Source organism: Chinchilla lanigera, unplaced genomic scaffold (assembly GCF_000276665.1).
Source record: "Chinchilla lanigera isolate Chin_1 unplaced genomic scaffold, ChiLan1.0 scaffold00005, whole genome shotgun sequence".
Classification (NCBI taxonomy): Eukaryota; Metazoa; Chordata; class Mammalia; order Rodentia; family Chinchillidae; genus Chinchilla; species Chinchilla lanigera.
Window position 1 is genome coordinate 16,457,897 of NW_004955406.1, and position 21,832 is coordinate 16,479,728.

The 21,832-nt window shown below is 44.9% G+C and overlaps 1 protein-coding gene across 4 annotated transcripts in view; it reads right to left on the reverse strand.

Moving 5' to 3' along the window:
- The window catches only part of Astn1 (astrotactin 1), a 296,448-nt gene that overhangs the window by 12,159 nt on the left and 262,457 nt on the right, over positions 1-21,832 (reverse strand). For all 4 annotated transcript variants that reach the window (XM_013520987.1, XM_005374905.2, XM_005374906.2 and 1 more), the window contains exons 17-21: positions 20,255-20,523; positions 12,579-12,712; positions 9,228-9,379; positions 8,019-8,154; positions 1,651-1,751 (exon numbers count right to left, since the gene is read on the reverse strand). In XM_013520987.1, coding sequence (XP_013376441.1) covers positions 1,651-1,751; positions 8,019-8,154; positions 9,228-9,379; positions 12,579-12,712; positions 20,255-20,523 — 792 coding nt within the window. The remainder of the gene's footprint in view (positions 1-1,650; positions 1,752-8,018; positions 8,155-9,227; positions 9,380-12,578; positions 12,713-20,254; positions 20,524-21,832) is intronic.

The window sequence follows — 21,832 nt, forward strand, 5'->3', positions numbered from 1 at the left end:
TTGTTAATGAAAGTACAACTATTTCCCTCTCCACCTATTTCACAGGTGAGTAAACTAAGTAGTAACCTTCTCAAGATCAAGCAAATAGACAGTGGAGCAGGAACTTGAACTAGTGTTGTTGACTCCAGAAGCTAATTTCTTCTGTGACCACTCAGTCATGCTGCCTTCTAGATATCAGGTGCATAACAGTGGACAAAAAGAGACTGAGCCCCTGTCCTGTTCATTGTCTAGTGAGGTAAAGCGACATTTAACACATCATGTGAGCAACAAACTGAGGTGAACATTGTGAAGTAAAGAATCTTGGTACTGTGAAGGTACCTAAGAGTGGCTCCCATCCCATTCTACCCTGAGGAAGAGCCACTTGACCTGAGATCGGCAGACGGAGATAAATTAATCTGTTAGAAGGGGTGAGGGTGGAGAGTACTTGAAGGAATGGAACTAACATGTGCAAGGCCCCTAGTAGAAGTGGAAAAGATGTTGGAGGCATGAGGAAGGTAGGGCGGCTGGGATGCAGAGACTAACGAAGGGAGTGAGTGCACAGTGGGCTAGGATGTGTGGGAAAAATGGACAAAGGCCATCCACTAAGGTCCTAATATGCCTGGTAAAATTTTTTTGTCACAAACAAAATGGAAATCTATTGAAGAGTTTAAGGATAGGGCTTGACATAGTCAGATGTCAGTGTTGAAAATACCATGACTTTAACAAGACACGCTGATTAAATATGAAATTATGTGCAGAAGTTCTACAGCACTATAATGCTGGTGACTAACGAAAGTAGGTCTGAGTCACTCTACTTTCTGTGACTTTGCAGCATCTTAGAGTCACCCTTGGACATGCTGAGATTGTCTTCTTCCTGGTCAGTCTGATACAAAGAACCAAGTCCCACATGCAAGGTGACTTGAGGGGTATTAGCAAATCAGCATGGTGACAATATTTCTCATATTGAATCTGCACTTCCTGCATCAGTCAATGCCTCTGGTAATATGTAAATGGTATCAGCTCAGCTCTACCCACAGGTATTAGTGGTGGGTGAGACCACTTTTGTTAGTGCTGCAGCTCTGTAGAAACAGTGACAAGGATGGAAGAATTCTGGCTATAGAGGTGATGTGAAAACCTTAGAGCAGAAGATGATGTCAAGACCAGCCAGGCGGCACCAGCTCAGTAATGAATGTTGATTAGAACAAACTCTTCCTAATTAACCAGGGTCAGTCACCAGGACAATTCTTTACCAAAGAATTGGCATAAAATAACTCTAAAATATAGAAGTAAAGATTTCAATGCATCTTTGCTAGAGGAGGGAGAGAACAATTAATTTCAAATCTGCAGGCTTACAATGAGCAAACTCAAAATAACCTTTTAGACATACAGAAAATCTTAAAGAAGTCAGTGACCCCATTGGTATCCTAAGGGCGGGGGTCAAGGTTACCTAGCATGTATCTACATAGCTGATGTGCCTGAGGGGCTCCTTGACTTATGGACTATCTGTAATAGCAGAATACAGGGAAGAGCACTTCTTCAGACTGTGCTTCTAGACTGAACCTTAGATTCTGCCCCTTCCCAGCTGAACTCCCTTGGTCCCGCTTTGTTCATGGAGAGGAGAAGTCCCTGGGGCATCCCTGTACACACTGCACCAATCTCAGTGTCTCTTACCTTGGGCTTTGACATCATCCACCACAGGGCAAGGGGTCTTCACAATCACGTCACTTGGCCTAGAACGCCGTCCTGTGTTATCCACTCCCCAGAGGGTGAACCTGGCAAGGAGGTCAGAGGGGATAATTACAAAGAGAGCATGGCTGGAGGCCCAACTTTGCCTGGATGAGCAAACCATTACTCGGCTGTCCTTTTCATCCTGAGACACTCAAAATGTCACCACTCTGGCCAGAAAACGTGCAGATGGGCACCTCTTCCTGCTTCTCATGGGCTCAGGTATAAATATGCTAGTTTGGATGTGCTACCTGGTAGAAAGTATCTTGATGGGGGGCACTGCTTCTCCACATGGGGTCCCCAGATCTGCAGCAGCAACAGCGTTGGGCAAACCATGAGCACTGAAAACTCTTAGCCCCTACCCTAGGCCTATGAGTGAGTGCTGGGACTAGAAACCTGCACTCAAGCAAGACTACCGGGTGATTTGCTTTTTGCCTTTTCTTTTTTTTTTTTTTCTGTTCCTTTCTTATTTTTTGTTTGTTTTGTTTTGTTTTTGAGACAAGGTCTCACTATGTTGCCCAGGTTGATCTCAAACTTTAGGGCCTCATATGATCCTCCTGCCTCAACCTCCCAAGTAGCTGGGACTCCAAGTGTACATTACTGTGCCCAGCTGCCTTCCAGATGATTTTGACATCAGTTTAATGCTAACAACCACCGAGTGGGGAAAAAGTATATACCATTGGAAAGAGATGGCCAGAACTTGGGCTTGAGGCTACACGGAGTTTCAGTCACCCCCATGAGCCTTATGTTCCCTTAACTGTGAAATGAGGATGGTAATAAGTCAGTGTGAGGGTGAAATGAGGTAAGACCTGGAGCATCAACCACATGATGAAACTGGATACATATTTGTTCTCTTCTGTTCTGTCCTATGCTTGACCTTCATCTCTATGCAAAGGACTACATAATTTTACTTTTTAAAATCAGAAGTGAAACAGATGGATAGAGGGTCCCTCGGCTTGTCCGTGACTACACACTTTTTTCCCCCGCAGTCAGCTCCCTCTGTTCCACTGAGCTGCTGCCCACTGAGGAGAAGGAATCCAGCGGGAAATGTCATGATTCCCCAGCCACTTAACAAGCAGGAAGGGAATCGCAGGAAGACGATGAAGACCTGGGGATCTAACGCCAAAGGGAAAATTTCCTTTTTGGGCAAATTCCATCCCTTGAGTGATGGAGCTGGATGGAGAGGAAAGAACAATTCCAGGATCTGCTACTCAGAGAGGAATTCAAACATCACCATGAAAACAAGCTCCAGTGTCTGCCCAGAGCCTCTGATCAGTAGCCCGGCCAGTGTAGAGGATACCGTACAACACTGCTTCCTTTGCCCCTTTCCTTTTTGCTGTGTTGCCACGGAAGGCTACATGGATGGGCAAATAGAATTTCAAGCAAAAGAAAGAGAGAGAGCTCAAGATAGAGTGGCCCAGGTACAAGTCAGCCAGGGCAGAAACTGTAGTACCGGTGAAATAGAAATTAACTTATGACTCTTCCAAGAAATATGTGTTTCTTTTGGCAGAGAAGAGACCACCTCCTGTCCACCATTCGCTGCAGGCAAAGAAGCCCAGAAAGTGGTCGGAGTGAGAAGCTACGTGCCCTGAAAAGTCATTTCTCTTCCCTCTGCCTTGCCAAACCCCCACACCGGCAGCAAAGGGACTCATACAGGCAAGCTCCACCCCTGGACTGGGGCACCTAGAATGTAATGATCTGCCAAGATGTAGGACATGGCAGCCCAGGCCATACCAGGTAGACCCCTAAGGGACTCCCCCCATCCTCCTTGCTGATCAGGACCATGTGTTCCACTTCCTCTCCCACCTGTACATGGGGGCTCCATCCATACCTCTGGCCTCTGCCTCATGCCCCACTTCTGAGTTCTGATCAACAGCCTTGCCTAGCACTAAAACCTACCCTGAACCTGTTCCAAAACCTAGGGTCCTTCCACCCTTCTTTTCTTGTCATTTCTTCCCCTTTGCCACCAGCCCCATACATCTTCTAAGGATGGCATTGGCTACCTGGCTACCCCTTGCGCTGGCACCCATGGCAATCTCTTTTCGCCCTACATACCTTAACTCCTTGATCTTATTTCTAGAGTTGGGACTGAGGCCACCAAGCTCTGAGGCTTGTATATTTGATCAGACCTGAGTCCATCTCCACTGCAGAGTTCAGTCCTGCAACTCAGTGTTGGAGCAGGTACCAATTCTCTTCCCTGCCTCCTTACCTTGGGCCACTTTTAGCTTAGGTAGTCATGGATGAGGTGGACTGAAGGTTTGCACCTCACAGTCTGGGATCCCCACGCAGAACAGAGTTTCTTGTGTCTCTCACATAGAAATTGGGATGGAATCCATTCCCAACTCATCCCCAGGCTTGTCCCATTCCCCTAGGTAGCTCTGCTTTATGTTTTGTCTGCTATAAGTTCTACAATATAGAAAGCCAGAAATCCCAAGGACTCAGTGTGGTGCAGACTGCAGTAGGACCATCCTCTGGGGGCTTGAGTGAGCCCTTTTCTTGCCTGCAGATCCTGACCTGGGCCCCTTGTATGTCCGAAGTCCACCCCCTGCCAGAAATGGGAGGCTTGAGCTTTGCTGCAGACTCTGCCCTGATCCAGGTCCAGAAGTTGTTTTCATGAGAGCTGGGAGATATGAAGTCCTGTTGTCCCCAACGTAATGCTTCAGGGATGCCATGGTCATGGGCTTGGGAAAGAACCTGGTCCCGCGCCCCAGTGCTCATGTTCAAGCACTTCTGCTTCCATCTGCACTGCCCTACCTACCTGAGGCCATGTCCTGGGCTCTTTAGCTGAGATCAGCCTGCCTCTTGGTCATCTCCTGTAAGTCTGGTCTTACTTTTTCTTCTCCTGTCCACCTCGCAGGGCCCTGAGCAAGGTCTTGGAACTCCAGGTCAAGACAGCAGCCTGGCTGACCTCTGACAGCGTGATGGCACCTGCCAGTGTGCTGAAGGTCCCTGCCCTTCACTGCTTATGGTTGGCCCCAGCCACCTGCAGTAGCCCTCCATCATTTAATCCTGGACATTTGATTTCAAGTAGTTTCCCTGGGCTATGATGGGAAGTGCCTTAAATCTCAGGAACCAAACCGGCTGCCAGGTGGAGTTAATTCCCAACTCACCCTTCAGCTTGTCCCACTCCCCCAGGGCAGCTCTGCTTTACATCTTGTCTTGCTATAATCTCCAACCACACGGTATCAGAACTCAAGCTAGGACAAAAGTGCTTGCACTTACATTAATTCTCACATTATCCCAAAGGGCAATTAGTGTAAAATTTAGATTCTAAGCTCCAAACGAATTTTACTAGCATATTTTAATATGAAGCAGATATTAGGAAAGGAAATGCTGATGGAGAGTAGAGAGAGAGAAAGAGCTTGACCCAAGGGCTGTCCCTCAGCGTCCCAGCTTCCCCAGTCCCTCAAGAACACTAAAAGAACACATTATTTAGTTAGTAAGGGACAGGGAGCACGTTACACATTTTCATGTACAGGATCCAGGAAGGGTTTCTCTGTTTATTGTCAGTCCTACCATTCCCGCCATTAAACACAGGACAGTGAGAGAGTTAGCTGGAGTTACTGGATAGAGAGACAAGCACTGCTTCCAATCCAGAGGGCCCATGTATAATAAGCACATCCACTGTTTTGTCCAAGGCTTCCGGGCTCCTTCCACTGCTTCTCACCTGGGACAGCTCAGTGTGTAGTTAGAGACGTGGTGATGACACTCACGGGGGTGTGTGCACGCGAGTCTGCGGAGGCTGGCTGGGCTCCAGGGAAGGTTTTAAAGGTCTGGGACTTACTGTGCATGGAAGATTGGGAGGCCCCTGCTGCCCAGTATGGCTGCACTGCCTGCTACCTTCCTGCTTTCCCCTTCCAACCTTGGGGTTTTCTGCTGATCCTTCTGATTGAGCCACTGTTTTCTGAATTATCTCTCTGCTGTCACATGCCCAGAAAGGGGTGGGATCCCTCCCTGGGAGGGAAGTGGGCTACAAGAGGGGTCAGTGAGAGGGGCCAGTGGGCTATAAGGCCATGGTCACCCACCTTCCCACTCTGAACATGAAGAGGTTAGACCAGACACACCTTAAAATCCCTTTCAATAAAAGGGATCCTTTATATTTTTTGTATTATGGATGCTTCTCAGAATAATGTTTTTTAAAATGAATTAAATGTGTCAGATGACAAAGGAAACTAGCTGAAATTTAGCTTTACCTGCACGGCCAGCAGTAAGGAGCCAGCGCTGTGTGTTAATGTGAGGTACTAAGACCACACGGCTAGATCCGCACAGCAACCCGGGGTAGGACAGTGCGTGAAACACAAGCTTTGATTCAATTCCTAACAATCGACTGCACTCCGAACAACTAGCTGCATGATTCCGGGGAAGTTGCTCTGCTTTGTTGAGCCTCAGTTTCCCCAACTATGAAATGAGATCAGTAACTGCAGTCACCCAAAGTTGGCCAGGATTTCCAGAGACATTTAATAAAGAATACCACACAGAGTCAGCTCTCCACAAGTGACTAGAAAACTGTTTCAAAGTGTAAGGGACTTAACAGTTACTTGGTGCTTAGGAACAAAATAGAGCCTGGCGCCCAGTCATTCTCAACTATTAATTCCGGACTCTGTCACTGTGTGAAGGACTGAAGCACAGGCTTCCCTGGATCCTTTGCTGCCCACAGCACCCTCTTCCTGTGATCTGTAGTGCCACCTGGTGGACACTGGCTGCTTCTTCCTTAGTCCCCGTCCTTGCTCTACCTTCAAAAATCAACACAGAAAATTTCTGTTCTACAGCTCCCTGGAGGGGAGCATCAGAGAGAGTGGGAGTGGGAGAAGGTATTGATTTCAAATCTTTGATCGAGAAACTAAGCCTGATTCAGGTCAATAAGAGGAGGGTGCCAGACTGGGTAATGGTTGACACTCCTAAAGGAACTGTGCCAATCTCTTATACACTGAACTTTGAAATTCCTAAATGACAGTTGTGACTTCGTGACAGGAATTACTGAGGCCTTATTGTAAGCAATAATACAAGTTGCATTGAGTTTGAGATGTTTTATATCAGGTTGTTGGGCTGCATTCCCAAATCCTGTTCCTCCTGTAGTCCAGTTGTCCCCCTCCCAAGAAGGGCCACGGCTGCCTAACATCAAGAGAGCTGTGAGGATCGTGGGGTCATCACACTCACAGACCACATTCCTCGATCTCCGTATGATCTTCTATGTCTGTAACACCCTCTCCCAACCCTCTGGAATGTCACTTGTCTTGATGTGTTTCACCTTGTCGTGCACAGGCTCTACTAGCCCTCACTCTTGTACGGAAGAGGCTGGGCCAGAACATCTAAGTTCATCGCAATCAGTGCCACTCAGAATTCTAGTGCTTTTCATCTTTGAACTCTGTGACTGTGGAAATGGGACTGATTTATTCTGGAAACCTTGACGCTATTCCTGTGACCTCATCTGTAAACTGTTAAATGTTTTTCATACTGATGGGGTCAAAAGGCCCCAGAACTGCATCACTGTGTATTCTGTCTAACCCTCAGATTTTTCCATCATGACTTAGATTCTACCCTTCTCTCTCATCCTTTGGTGTATGCTTCACAAGTATTTTACAATCATTCTCAGAGTAGAGAGAGAGAGATAAGGAAGAATCCACAGAGAAATGGGCTGTTCCAAGTACCATGATATAATTCCCTGCATTTTCTTTGAAGAAAAATGCTGACCAGTTCTAAGCTCAATAAACTATTTCAGTACCACTGGAGCTAGCTTTCTAAAGCACAGTTCTTGGTCTTCTCATCCTTTCCTCAAAAAAATTTTCCTGGTCTCCACTGACAAACAGCATTCACTCTCTTCTCCTTCTCTAGTTCTTCCACTGCCTTTTCCTGTTCATCTGCTTCAGCCCTACTTACCTCCAAGCCCCCTCACCTTTGCTCTTGCTGTTTCAGAACCTAGTATGTCTATTCCAATATTACTCTTAGGGTTTGGAATTCTATGTAAGCCAGTCAGAAGATATCCACTCTGTTTAAAATTAATCCCTTCTCTCTTTTCCCTCCTTCCACCCATTCCTTATGCTTCTAACATTTATTCTGTCTTATGTTAAAATTCATTGTTTATACATTTTACCTGCATGCTCAAATTTTTGAAGGACAGGGTTGTTGTCTTTCAAGATCCTACCCATTTGAATGCCTAAGCCCTCACCAAGGTTCTTTATAATGCAATGAGGAAGACTTCAGAGACTCAATATCTTTTGCCAACTCCTAAAAGAACTCAAGTAGAAAAAGGGAAGCAGTGAGGAGGCTTAGGTCTTTCAGACTAAGAGATCATTAAGCAGGAGAGCGCTACTCACATGTAAATGGTGTCGGGCTCCAGGCATCGTATGATGAGTGAGATGGTGGTGAGCTGTTTGTCTGGCACCTGTGATGGCATGGCACAAGGGGACTTAGCTCCGGAGATAATGTCATCCACAAAGCTCAGTACTGTTTCTGCCAGAGGGAAAGCAATAGGAAAGGGGTGAGGGAGGGTGTTGGCCAAGCAAGGAGAAGATCGAATCAACTCAGTGAGAACTCATTCCATCTTCTTGATGGCCAGTCTTCTTAAATTCTTAGTAGAGAAAGGATACCTGGAAGGAATGGTCTTTTCTGGCTGTTTCACATTTAACCAATCCATTTAAAGCTTTTCTTCTGAAGTTAGTTCAGAAACAACTAAGGCAAGACACCCATACATCTGTGAACTCCTTCGTGAAGTACTCCTGGCATGGACAGAGAGCAGCTATTGTGGTGAAAGGTCACTGCCATACTTAGCAATATGTGCACATCAGGAAGAGCTTCAAAAGAAGCAGTAGACAGCTTTCTGTGCTAAAAGACAGCTGCATGAGTCTCTGCACCCCAGCAACAGGTTCACCAGAGGCCATTTACCCTGAATTAGATTGCGGACGTCACCATCCTGCCGGGGAGCAGAGCTCTCATGTGAGTTTTAGAGGTGATTTATGTTGACCTTTCCCTGTATGGAGAGTATAAAATAATAAGAGATGGAATACTTTTCAGGGTGTGTTTCCACTCCTCTAAAGCTTCCCTTTCCTAGCTGGACCTGACAAGAGCTGAGTTTGCTTTAGGACAAGACATGGAGCAAGCACATCTGTTTGCACATGCTTTTGCCTGGAGGGAGTTATTAGCAAAGGAATTTTTTTTTTTTTCTGTAATCATGGCAGTGGTTAGCAGAGAATTGTTTCCTAATTGTGGGCTAGGATAACTAGTGTAGTGTACTGTTGTTGCTTTGTGAGTGTGCCTAGAGGCAGTGAAATGGACACCTCTTTTATAAACAAAAAGAAAAGCAAAAATCAAAACAAGATTTTGTGAGATGCTCACCATGCAAAAACTCTTAAGTACACAAGATGGCTACTGCTTGACAGAGACGAGAGCTGCGCTTCCCTGGCTCCTTCTGTCTTCCTGTGGGACACTGGAGGCCTGGGGCAAAGCGCTGAGGCAGGGCATTTTTCTTTTTGCTTTACTTCTGCCACTATGGGCCAAGAAGAGCCCAGAAAATAGGGCTTGCTCACCTGTCTCCACTTTGGAGTGGTCCATCCTGTCAGTGACCTTCTCTTGTCGGATGAGGTAATCTACTATCTGTACCCCGATTGGTGGCTCTGAGTGTTCCCACTCCAGGACCACGAGAGTGCTGCTGGGCTCGTGAACCGTAGAGAGTCTCAGCCTGCATGCAGAAAGGAAGAGACATGAAGAGGACCCAGCTGAGATCTCGTTGGTCACTTCCCATCTTCCCAATTGTTACAGTGCAAACACTTCTAAATGAACTACTATGATAATCTTTCCATGGGCCTGTTTTTTTCAGGATGTAGTAATGGATGAGTTCTAGGTTTTAGATATGTAAATGCCTGTACAAATTATTTGCAAATAAACAAATAATTGCACAAGGATGAATGACTGTCTACATGTTACGTGGGTCAGGTGATAAGGTTTTGGGGGGTAGTACAGCTTTATATGGCTTGAACATACTATAATTTCTAGATTTTTGTCTTAAGAACTATTGAGAATGTGTGTGCAATGCCCGTGTGAAGATCCCTGGAAGTGGTGCTCAGGAGAACCTTGCATTAATAAGGCCACAGCTAGCTAAGGTCGAGAGAATGGGTCATCGGGATCTGCTGTGCCCATCACCTCTTTCCCTCTTGCTCTGGAAACTGACACACCTTCCTCCTCGTGCCATCTGCAGGCTAGCCCTTGGAATAGGCTCTCTTTGGAACTGATGGCCATGGGGAGCGTTACTGGGCAGCAGAAAGTTGGTCACATGTCCTGTTCTCTTTGAAGCGATGTCCTGTGCCTGTCTGCCCAGGTTCTGGTTTAAATTTCTGTCTTTTCTCTTGGGTTTCTATGAATGTCCTGGTTCCTGATTCCAGTCCCTGCTTGTTTTTCCTAATTCCAGATCTCTTCCTTCTTGACACGCTGTCCACTCTGACTACAGTTTTGCCTTGCCATCGCATAACTCTTTGCGGCTCGTAGAAACTCAGTAATTATTGTTGACATTCGCTGGTGTTCATCTCCCCATTGCCCAAGTGGTTTCAATTCACTGCCTTGTTCTGACTTCTTGTATGTGGCTCAGGTTTCCCTCTTGCTTCCAATTCCCTGTTTCTTCCTAGACCACTGGATTCTGAGGATTTTCCCAGTTCCTGATCCCCAGCCTCCCACCCTGGCAAGTATGCCTTAGCTCTTGCATCACAGAACTAACTGGTTCACCATCCCAGCTCCCTTCCTCTCCACCGAGCTCACAGGTGCCTCTTGCTGGTCTCAAGGACCACTGGGAAAGATACTGAAGGCAGAAGGACTGCCTCAGACCATCTGCAATGTTTAATTTTAATTCAATAAATATCTGTGAAGTGCTCAGCACCTGTAAGGCTTACTGGATGCTAGGAGTCAGCGGTACACAGCACAGCCCAGCCCCAGAACCGTAACCATTATACTTGTGATAAGAACTTCAACAAGAACTCATGGGACACTATAGAAGAAATAGTAAAGCATTCAACTAGTGGGGAAATAATAAGAAGCACATGTTCTTCTGCTAGTGGCTACTAACATGAAGGAGTGCATAGTTTGCATATGACATTAAGATGGAATAGATCCAGAACAGTGCGAATATTGACAAATTCATTAATTAGAACCATATGCAGAATGCTATTTTGAAGAAAAGGCATTAGGAAGCTTAAGTAAGTAACTAAGCCTTCTGAGAACTCAAATTCTGTGAAAATACGGACCAAGGCCAGCCTCTACTGAGAAATAAAAGTATGTATGACTTACATGGACTTGTGTAAAATTAGATCACATTTCTATTTTCAACTACCAACTAAAATGCAAGAATCTAAGGTCTGTTACTGAAAGAAGTAATCAGAATTGACCAAAAAAAGTGATGCCCTTAATAGACATTTCCTGTTTATGATACTGTCGCTTAACTTGATCTTCAGCTGTGACATTTAATAAATATGGGGTAGACATGAAATCAGCCTTGGGACATGGTGGCTGGAATTCATGTCCGTCTGATAACTGTTCAGTGGTTTGAGTATTACCTTTCAGAGGTAACTTTCTTACCTGGTGAATCATTAGATTCTCTTTGTTGGCATCCTTTCTACTAAATTAAATGACTTTTGCTTTGGACTTTCTTTGCCTTACCAGCCCATGGGGTAATGCTCCACCAGCTTGTCCTACCAGCACTCTTTCTGTGGACACACTATTTCAGTGGCTTAATTCCCATGGTAGATAGCACATTAGGAGCTAAACTGACTTCCCGCCTCAAGCCCTAGCCCCTCAGTTTGACAAGTTCTCTTTGGCTTTCCTCTCAGGGGAAGAAATTGGATATGTTCGTTCCTTTAGGCATCTCTGCAACACTGCATCCTCTTCACCCCTTCAGATGCAGACATTCTCTAATGCTCACCTTAACTCTCAGATCCTCACAGCTCATTCTTGTACCTGGGAGTCCTCTATCACAGCAATAGTTCCACCTTCCATTTATTTAGAACCAACTGAAATCGTCTTACTCTAGTGTTTACTTTTTCACAGAATGCCTTTTTCCTCTCAGCCCACTGATCATCTACAGAGCTACCCACCATAACTCAGGGTAAGTTCACATGGACCTTGCCTCCCCTCATACTTGCATGCTTTTGACGCTTTCTTCCTCAATCCCTCTTCCCACCCACCCAGGTAATAAACCTGAAGTACATTCTCAGCTTCTCCTTTCTTCCCACCTCCACAGTCAATCAGCCACCAAGACCTGTTGCTGGTTCTAACCAAAACCATTTCTCAGTTGTACACTTTCCATATTATAAAAGCTGAGAACATGATCCCACAGCCACATCCCTGCTTCTTGCTCTATTGTCATGGAAAAATTATTCAATCCATTTGAACCCATTCCTTGTTTACTGACTGGATGGGGTGTGACAATAGTAGCTAACTAGTCCACACAGTGCCCGGTATCCAGGAATGTCCAGTAAGTGGTAGTATTGCTGATTTAGCTAGGCTCTCATTGTAGGTTTCTAAGGTCCTCCATGGCAATGGCAGTGTTATCTTCTAGCTCTGATTGTGTTACCTTGCTTTTCGTACCTTCAAGGAGAAGTGCACATGCTACTTCCTTCATGAAGCCTTCGCCGTTGCCCACATTCAGACCCAAACAATCCCTCTTTGTACTTTGTGTGAATGTGTATAACACCTGCCACACCATTTCTTTTTCTATAACACTTTGTGTCCTGCCTCCCCTAGTAGACAAAAAGCTCCTTGAGGCAGGTAATGTGCCATACTCGACTTTCTGATCCCATGCTCAGTTTATTGGGTGGCAAACAGTAGACCCTATTTTTTTCCAGAATGATGCTGAGTCAGACAAGCAAGGGAGAGGCAGAGAAAGGGAACCATACACAGGCTGTGGCAGAGGTGCACAGGTGGGGAGTCCATCGGCTCCAAACGCCGTAGAGTCACATCGACACCAGTCCTCAATGACATCTCCAGTCCCCGAGCACCAGAGAGAGCTCATGGTGGCCTCCTGCAAGAGCTGCATGAGAGAGCAAAGAGTGAGTGTGTGAAAGCCAGGCGGAGTCATGAGAAACAACAGACTGACCACCGAGGTTCTGCATGGGCCTATATTACACTCCAGACAGCAGGTTTCCGGAACACTTCACTATATTTGGTTGTAAATTATTATCCCAGGACATGGTTTCTGGGGATCCTAATCCCTGTACCACTTCTGGGGGCTCTCTTTTCTTTCAGCACAGTAGTTCACAGTTTTCACCTTGGAAACAGCCTTATTCCACCTTCTCTCTCCTTCATCTTGCCCTCTGTCATGCCATATTCTTGGCTTCAGGAACAGCGACTTTACCACAACTCTGGATGGTCTGGCTGTATCACTCTCCTCTCTGCCAGAGACACTTTGCCTTTCCTGGAGGCTGCTTTGCACATCCTCATTTGCCCTAGCATTTCATTCACATTTGTTTAGCATCCCTTGCAACCCACTTACAGCCTTTAGGCACTTCTGTTTTGGGTTGAGAGTAGGCTGCAGGCATCTCATTCCTAGCAGACCATAAATATGAGAAGCTGTGTGGCAAAATGGCTAAGAGCTGTGTTCTGGATCAGTCTGCCCTGGATAAAAATGCCAGTGTTGCCAATTAGTTCCATGTGACCTTGGACAAGTTACATAAACTCAGCTTCCTCAGTGATAAAATAGGATAAAATATAGCATTTTCCTAATAAATGTATTGTGACAACTAAATAAAATAATACATGCTAAATAAAAAATATGTGCATAGTACTTGATATAGAATAGTCATCAATAAATGATAGCAATTATTTTTATTTTTGAATGACAAAGTTGAGCTTTATGTAGAGCCTTTAACTACCATAGAGCCTAACACAATTCTTTATATGAGTAGTTTTGTGGACATGCTTACTACTAAACAAAAAGACAAAATGAGACCACTAAGTAATCAAATTGCGAGAAGGGCAAGTCCCGGATGGGATACTGGTGTTTCAGTGGGGATTTTCTTCCTCAACCCCAGACCACAGTCAGGGTGGCTGTTCCAAGCTTACAAAGCTCAGAGCAAACCTTCTCTTTGTGTCATGCTACACTTGCACCCTTGGCTTTTCCTGTTTGCTAAGTTCCACTCTCACTACTCCCTAACTGGTAAAGTAAAGAAATAAAACCAATCTGTTCTGGGAAAATTTAGAACAAAACATTTGAAGAAAACAGAAAAGAGAGAGAAAGAAGAGAAGGGAAAGGAAGGAAAGGGAGGAGGAGGGGAGGGGAGGGAAGGGAAGAGAAGAGAGAAGAGAGAAGAGAAGAGACAGAGAGGGAAGGAGAGGGGAGGGGAGGGGAGGACAGGACAGGACAGGACAGGACAGGAGAGGAGAACAGAGGAGAGGAGAGGAGAGGAGAACAGAAGAGAAGAGAGGAGACGAGAGGAGAGGAGACAAGAGGAGAGGAGGAAGTGAGAATGGGAGGGAGGGAGTGAAAAGGACAGAGATAACTCTACAAAATTTCAAATATCTGAACCCAAATCCAGCATCATATGTTCTATGCTTTCAGAGCTTAGCATAGACCAGTGACAGTGATTTTAGAGACCGAATGCCAAATGGAAACCTAAAGCACTTATTTTCACAATGTGCAAACACTACAACAAATCTGAATACTGATGTTTTTGTTTAGAAAAAAACAGCTCTACATTAAAATCTTTTGTTTTGAAAGAAAAATACAATAACACGTATGCTATAGACTCACCGGCACGGACCATAGGAAGGTTAGGATTGTTGGAATCAGTGTCCATATCCATTCTCCTCCCTAGACTGACAGCCTGTAGAAAGCAAGAACCAATTCCCAAGCCTAACTATCATACATGGAGCTTTACAATGTTTAAGTCCCTTAAACAAATGGCTGTCATTATTTTCCAGTGGAGCACTCCAAGATTCAAAGAATTTAGGTAACTTTCTCAGGATCACAGGGTACTGAACAGGTAGTTCCAAGACTTATATTCAATATATCTCACCTGACATTTCAGGCTGTTTCCATCAAGTGTATTCAACTAAGGGGTCCACCAGCAAGGTATTCACCAGGTGCTTTATCTGACTGAATCAAATTCAAATCAAAAGGTGCACTATGAAAACAGGCTTTCTTTGAGAAAGGTAGAATAATAAAGGAATAATAAGTGCTGCCTGATAGTCTTCAATCAACAGTTATTTGTTAAACAACTATCGAGGGACTATGTCTCGTGCTTTGTATTACAGTAGTGTACAAAACTCTTACGGCTCTTAAATTATCATATATCAGATAACAAAAAAGCAAATTAAAGCTATGGAACTATCCAAATAACCACAGCTGTGGTAGGGACTCCCAAGGAAAGGTTAGGTGCCACTAATGCACATGGTGGCTGGAGGAAAGGGAAAGGGTTGGATGATCTCACTGCAGGATTTGGAAAGGCCTCCATGAAAGGTGATATTTTTATCTGAGCTCCAAGGGATGGATAAAAAGTTATCTGGCTGCTAAAGCTGGGATAGTGTTGCAGGTAGCAAAAATAATTTTAAAAGGACTGGTCCGGATAAAAGCTGACTTCTAAGATCAACTCCAAAAGATGAGTCTATATGTAAAGAAAGGGACAGTGTGAGAGATAGCGGGATGAAGAGCTGCTCTGCAAACAAGGAGAAGGTAGTGTGGGGTTATAACAGGCATCTTGGGCCAAGGTAAGGGAGACTCACATTTTAAGAACACTGTAAGCCATTAAAGGGTTTTGAACTTGCGAGCAACAAGACATGATTTTCACTGCAAAGGAGTATAGAGAAACACATGATGACAAACATCTTAAAGGACACCTCTTCAAAAGCCTTAGCTTTCTAACTTTCATTCACAATGCTCCCTGAGAGCTTCAGCCTTCTGAATCCTAAACTAAAGTTAATTGTGAATAACGGGTGAAGAATCAAGGAGAAATCTTTTTGAAAAGGAAAAGAAAGGTAAATTGTACTTTTCTTAGTACTTATAATGTGCCACGTGTTGCATGGGGAACCTACATTTGTTATCAGATGTAATCCTAAACCCAGAAAAGAAATAGAACTTTCCAGCGTGTTTTTTATTATTTTTCTTTAAGGCAAGCTGCTAAACTTTCAACCCAGTCCATCTATTCATTAATTTATCTATTTATTCACCCATCATTCGTTTACACAGCAGAGGTGCTAGGCATTCTGCGGAAGGAAAAATATTTCTCATAGCCTTTTGAGTAGTAAATAACTGCAAATGACTAACAGTAGGCCTGCATGTTTTACAAGATAAATATATGTGTAGAATAGGAATTGCATGGAGAAGTACCTGAGCTGGATTAGGAGAGTAAGGGAGGGCTCTTGACAATGGGTTATGTTTGATCTGAAACTTGACATCACAGTAGGAGTTTCCTGTGGCAGAAATGTGGGAGAGGACATCCTCCTTGGGCCAGAGAGTTGGAAGTCTGGATGGGCAAATGCATGAGAAAAAATAAATTGTATTTGAGGAGTGTTGTGGTTTAGATCTAAAATGTCCCCTGAGAGTCTCATGTGTTCAGAGGTGGGGACTTGAGAATGTAATTGGATCATAGGAGTGCTATACTCATCAGGGGATTAATATAATTATGAATCTATAGCTGAATTATGGAGGCAGGGCATGGCTGGAAGAGGCAGTCTGACAGGATGACCTGGAAGGGTACAGTTTTTTTTTTAAGAAAAAAACAAAACAGGGTCTCATTATGTAGTTCAGGCTGGTTTGGAACTTGCTGTGTAGCTCAGACTGTCCTCAGACTCATGGCAATCTTCCTGCCTCAGCCCCTCAAGTGCTGGGATTACAGGTATGCACTACCACGCCTGGCATGGGAGCAGGTATTCTTGTCCATGCCTCATCATTTTTTTCTGTTTTTTGGCTCCCATGTGATTAGCAGCTGTCCTTTGCCATGTATCTGTCACACCAGTTCTGCCTTGGAGCCAACCAGCCAAGGGCTGAACCCACCAAATTGTGAGCCAAGATGAATCTATCCTCCTTTGTGGCTTTAGGGTATTTGTGCCAGTGATTGGAAATTAGAGTATAAGACATAGAACAGTAACAATTTAATCATGCAAGTGAAGGCTAATTGGATCATAAACTGCCTTATAATGATGTGCTCCAAATTCTAGATGGTATTTAATCTATATGACCATTAAATTATTTTGATATTATATGGTCATGAGTCCATATTAGATAATAACTGGGTAGTCTAATGGGAGATTGGTAATAAGGGTACTATAATAAGGTGTGAGACTGATATTACAATCAGTAGTTAGGTAGTAAGGCTGTGATAAGAATCTCATAGAAAGAGGATGGCTCAGGAGATATTTATTGGTCTTGGTGATGGGATAGAGGTTGGGAATGACAAAAAAAATTCTAGGAAGCATCTGTTATGGTTAGTGTTTGGATGTCCCCAAAACCTCATGTGGTCATGCGGGAGGGCGTTTTGGAGGCAGCTGAATCTAGATTTTGTGACTGGATCATTGTTTAGTGTTGGAATTTGGAGTATGAGTGCTACTCCTGTCCTAGGGTGGGTAGGCTGCGTACAATATAAGGGAGGAGAAAAGGCTTGCACCTCCCCCTTTGCTCTTGTTGCTTTTATGCCACGAACTGTGGACCCTGTGCCCCACCACCCTACCTTGGAGCCAGCTGATTATGAGCTGAAACCTCTACAAATTGTGAGCTAAATAAAACTTTCCTTCTTTAACACTGGGTGTCAGGTATTTTGTCTCAGTAATGAGAAAAGTAACTAAGACATAACTTGGTACCAGGAGTGGGGTCATTGGTGTGATTGCACCTGACCATGTGGTTCAGGAGCCTTTCGGAATGGCTTGTGGGAAGATATGGGAAAGGTTCAGAGATGCCTGTTGATAAAGTCAAGCTTGAACATCTTAGGTTGTTCTCAATGGGAGAGTCTGGTCAGAGCTTAGAAGACCAGAGGCTGATAGAAATCTTGCTGGGAAGAACTAGACTCAGGAGGTTTTCGATGGGAAGAGGACTGCATTGGTCATTGAAATTCAAACTATGTGTGCTATGGCTTGGCAAAAAGTTTGTCTGCATTTTGCTCCTGTCCAGAGACTTTGTCTGAGACTGAGATTTAGGCTGGCAGACTAATTAATCTGGCAGAAAATATTTTAAGGTAGCTGAATGTTAAAGCAGTGGCATGGCTACTGTTGGGGGCTTTTAGCCTGATTTACATTGAGAATCAAGAGCAGGGAGCACAGCAGAATGATTTAAGATGTGAGTTTGGCCAGAAGGGAAGTTCCAGTAAAGCTGTGGACTGCAAAGATAGAACAGAGGAGATCTTGCTATTGGGGAATGCAAAAATAGCCTGACAGTATCCCAAGAGGCAACCTTTGCAGACTCCACACTTTGCAGCCTCAAAACTGCAAAAGTGAAAGACTTTGCTTGGAGAAGAAAGCCCCAGAGCACCATGTTCCAGAATGGTGGCAGCCTAGAGAATATGTTCCTCAGAATTGGATTCAGAGTGCTCAGCGATCCAGGTGCTCGACCCCTATAGCCAAAAGAGTGGGAAGCCTGGCTACTGCTCCAACTGGCAGCAGACTTTGGCACAATCCACATGGTGCTGGTTTTAGGTGCTTGCAGGATGCAAGAGTTATGGAGTTAAGAAGGCTTCCACCTTGATATCAGAAGGCCAAGGAGGCCAGACAGTGTGATCCCGAGAGGGCAATGTGTGAAGCTGTAAGTGTGAAGTGAAAGGTGGAGACCTCAGAAGTTTGGAAATGCCAAGAACATGGGTCATATAAGGAAAGCTGCAAGGTGGGAGCAAAGCAGGCCTAAGAGAGAACAACCACCATAGGAGCTCACAACTTGCCACAGATTGCTTTGAGTTACTAGTGCCATGACTGAGCATGCACCCACCTCTCCTTCACTGCTGAACTCCACTCCATTCTTAAAGAGAAAGGGCCAAATCAGAACAAAGACCTGAGGAACAGAAGGTGGTAGAAACAGAATAACTCTTGGGGAAAAAAGCATGTGATGGAGATTGAGCTCCAACTAGGACCCTTTTGTCTATGTGCTTAGATGCTAAAGTGTTCAGAATCACCTCTCCATCCCTCTCTGAAGGTTGGTACAGAGAGAAAGGGATGAGTTGATATTAGGCATGTAAAGGATCCAGCAAACGTGTGGCTGATGATAAACTGTGTACACTGTCTTCACTTTGTTCGAGGTACCCCTGAAGAAAGTAAAGACACAGCCCTCTGTTCCCATCAAGTACTCGTCTATTCTGCAGCTTACATGCCCTCTTTCATAGGACTGTTCTGGTGGCTCTCAGACACATTGTCCCCGGTCATGGGCAACATGGGACATCTCGGTTATCAGCTGCAGCAGCCTTGAAGAAGACAAAGTGGGGTGGGCAAGGGGAGGGCTGGAGGGAGATTAAAGGCCCCAGATAACCAAGCCCCTCCACCTTGCTTCCTTTCAAGCTCCCCAGCAGTGGTCTCTTCTGTCCCTCTCCCCCTCACAGCTGCCTCTCTCAGATTCATGAAGAATGTGTAGGCCACAGGAACAATTTGTCTTTTCATTCCTGTGAAAAACCTTATTTTCACTCAGTGAAATCTCTATGGTAGAAGTGGGTAGGTGACAGAAACACACACACCCCAGATTCCTCCTGTTGGTCTGAACAACACCTATGAAACCAACTGTGACACACCAGGTGTCCTTCAAAGAAAAAAAGGAAAGCAATTATCACCCCACCTGGATGGGCACACCTCTCAGGTAAGCAGTGAATGTCTGCAACTCCTGCTTTTTCTTGTCTCCATGCAGCTTTGCCTACACTCTCAGAAGCCCTGCAGGAGGAGCTGTCTTGTGGTTGTTGTTGACCATGTTGACTCACTCTGATGTCTGAATGTCCTAGAGGAGGCCGGAAGGCCAGGTCACTGTCTCTGCCCCTTTTCCCCAGCTTATCCTTTTGGGTCCATTAATTTTGTTTTCAACATCTTTAGAAAGGGAGAGGCAGAGGCACAAGCAAAATAAGAATGGTTGGGAAATGTCATGACCTAGCAGCACAATAAAAGGCAAAAGGATCTGTGTGGTTGTGGCGTTTAGTTCTGAGAGTCAGAGTGATGGGCAGAAAACTGACCCCTGAAGGCTGGGGCTGCCCTGCCTCTGGGATCTGTGCCTGACAACGCTCCTTCTTCTTATATTGCAGGCATGGGGATCATCAGGGAGCCGGCCCACCTCCTATGCCAACAGGTGATGCAGAGCTCTCCAAACAATGACTTTGGTGATCACAAACCTGTCCTCCTATTTATCAACTTCCTTCTGGCCTTTTTTGCTCAGACTTCACAAGTGCTCAGTTATGGCTCCTAAATTATATTACTGTGGGTGTTATGGATGCATTGATTTGGACTTAATATGCAAACATGCAAATCTAAGCAAATTAAGGCCCTGGGTTACCCAAACACAACATATCACTATCCATATTCTAGCATGGAGCTCAGCTGTACCCTGTCACTTCCTCAGGCCACTTGGAAAGTCCTCTGTGTGACTGATGCCTCTCAGAACCAAGAGTCCCAGGTCTCTTACCCTCTGGGTCTGATTGTTAGTCACCAGTTCATAGATGGGGGCTGCTCTGGTCACCTCCAGAAGGACTGGCTCAGCAGGAGTGTCAGGGCTGGATGTCACATGACACAAAGGGCAGGATGAGGGACATCGTCCCTTGCTCTGGCACTCCATGCGGACTCCAGCTGCCATGCGCTTGGTGCCAGAGTCTGACAGGCTTGCAATGTATTCTGGGAATGTCAGCACCTTGGGGTCTCTTTCCCGCTCCTCCGATTCATCCGATGGGGAGTTGCCTGCCAGATACAAGATAAAAGGCACTCGTGAGAAAACCAAGACACCAAGGACTGTCATGAGCTCATGGCTCTGAGTTCTGGGGTCTGATCAATTCTTTATATATAAATTAGGAGATATTGATTATACCTACCTTTACCATTGTGAAATAAGCGAATAGACAGTGCTTATAAAGCACACATCACAGTGGCTAATACATACCCACCCTCACCATAATTGTGTCAATCATAGCTACAGGTAAGATTTAAGGACCCGGTGAAAAGTGAGATGGATTGCAGATTTCCTTTAACTCTTACATATATGGAGTTCTACCATTGTACCCATTTTATAGATGAGGAAAATGAGATCAATACCCTCAGGGTTACACAGCTAGTATATTGTGGGAAATTGAATTTGAACTCACTTTTTTCTGATTCCAAATTCCTTACGACATAAAGTAAGAACACAGTTCATTAGCTTCATAATCCATTTATTGGAGATAGGTGGAAATTTTTACTTTTTCAAAAAGACTTGCACTCTTGTTTGATGAATAAAAGGTAGTTAAATGAATTGGTAATCTATTTTAGGTCATACACATGGAAAATGCCTACTGGAGGATAAGATCCCCCAGCCACATACACAGAAGAACACACTGCTTGCTAGTTCTCTTCCGGTCATTGTGGTTCTCCAATTAGCTCTTTAACTCTAAAGTTGTCTGATGACCAAAAACGCTAACTTCCTTAAGAGCCTTAGAACTCTGTTGGCAGAGGAGCAATTCCAAACAACACGTGAATTCAGAGTGGCATTTTGAGAAATACTAGGCATATACCAAACATTTGTTCTGGTTTCCTAGGCCTCATCAAGAACACAGTACTTGATGGGCCAGATCTCTGGGTGAACCAGCTGGGATGATGTGCAAAGGGGTCCCAGAAGGTGATTGTGAGATGTGACTCAACAACTTCATAAGAGTTCTCTCCCGCAGGGCCCGGGGACTCCCGCCATCCTGCTCTTGTTTGCTGTGGGAAGGAGCGCATCTGGGAGCACCAGGAGGCAGGAAGCACGCTGCTTCCGAGTCCGCGTCACCATTACCACAATGAGCCATTTTTACCCAGCAGCTCCCTGACACCGGCCTCTTCTTACATGCAAAGGCAAAAGATAGACGTACTCAGTGACCCTAACTATGGAAGATAATTCACTTAATATTTTCATTGTGTTCACTAATGGAGCCAGAGTTGAGTGCAAGTCTTTTCTGGATTATAAGTGTGTAAAGGAAGATACAAAATCCAGAACGGTGGCTTTAGAAGAAAATGCAGGGCACAACTAGCCACATGT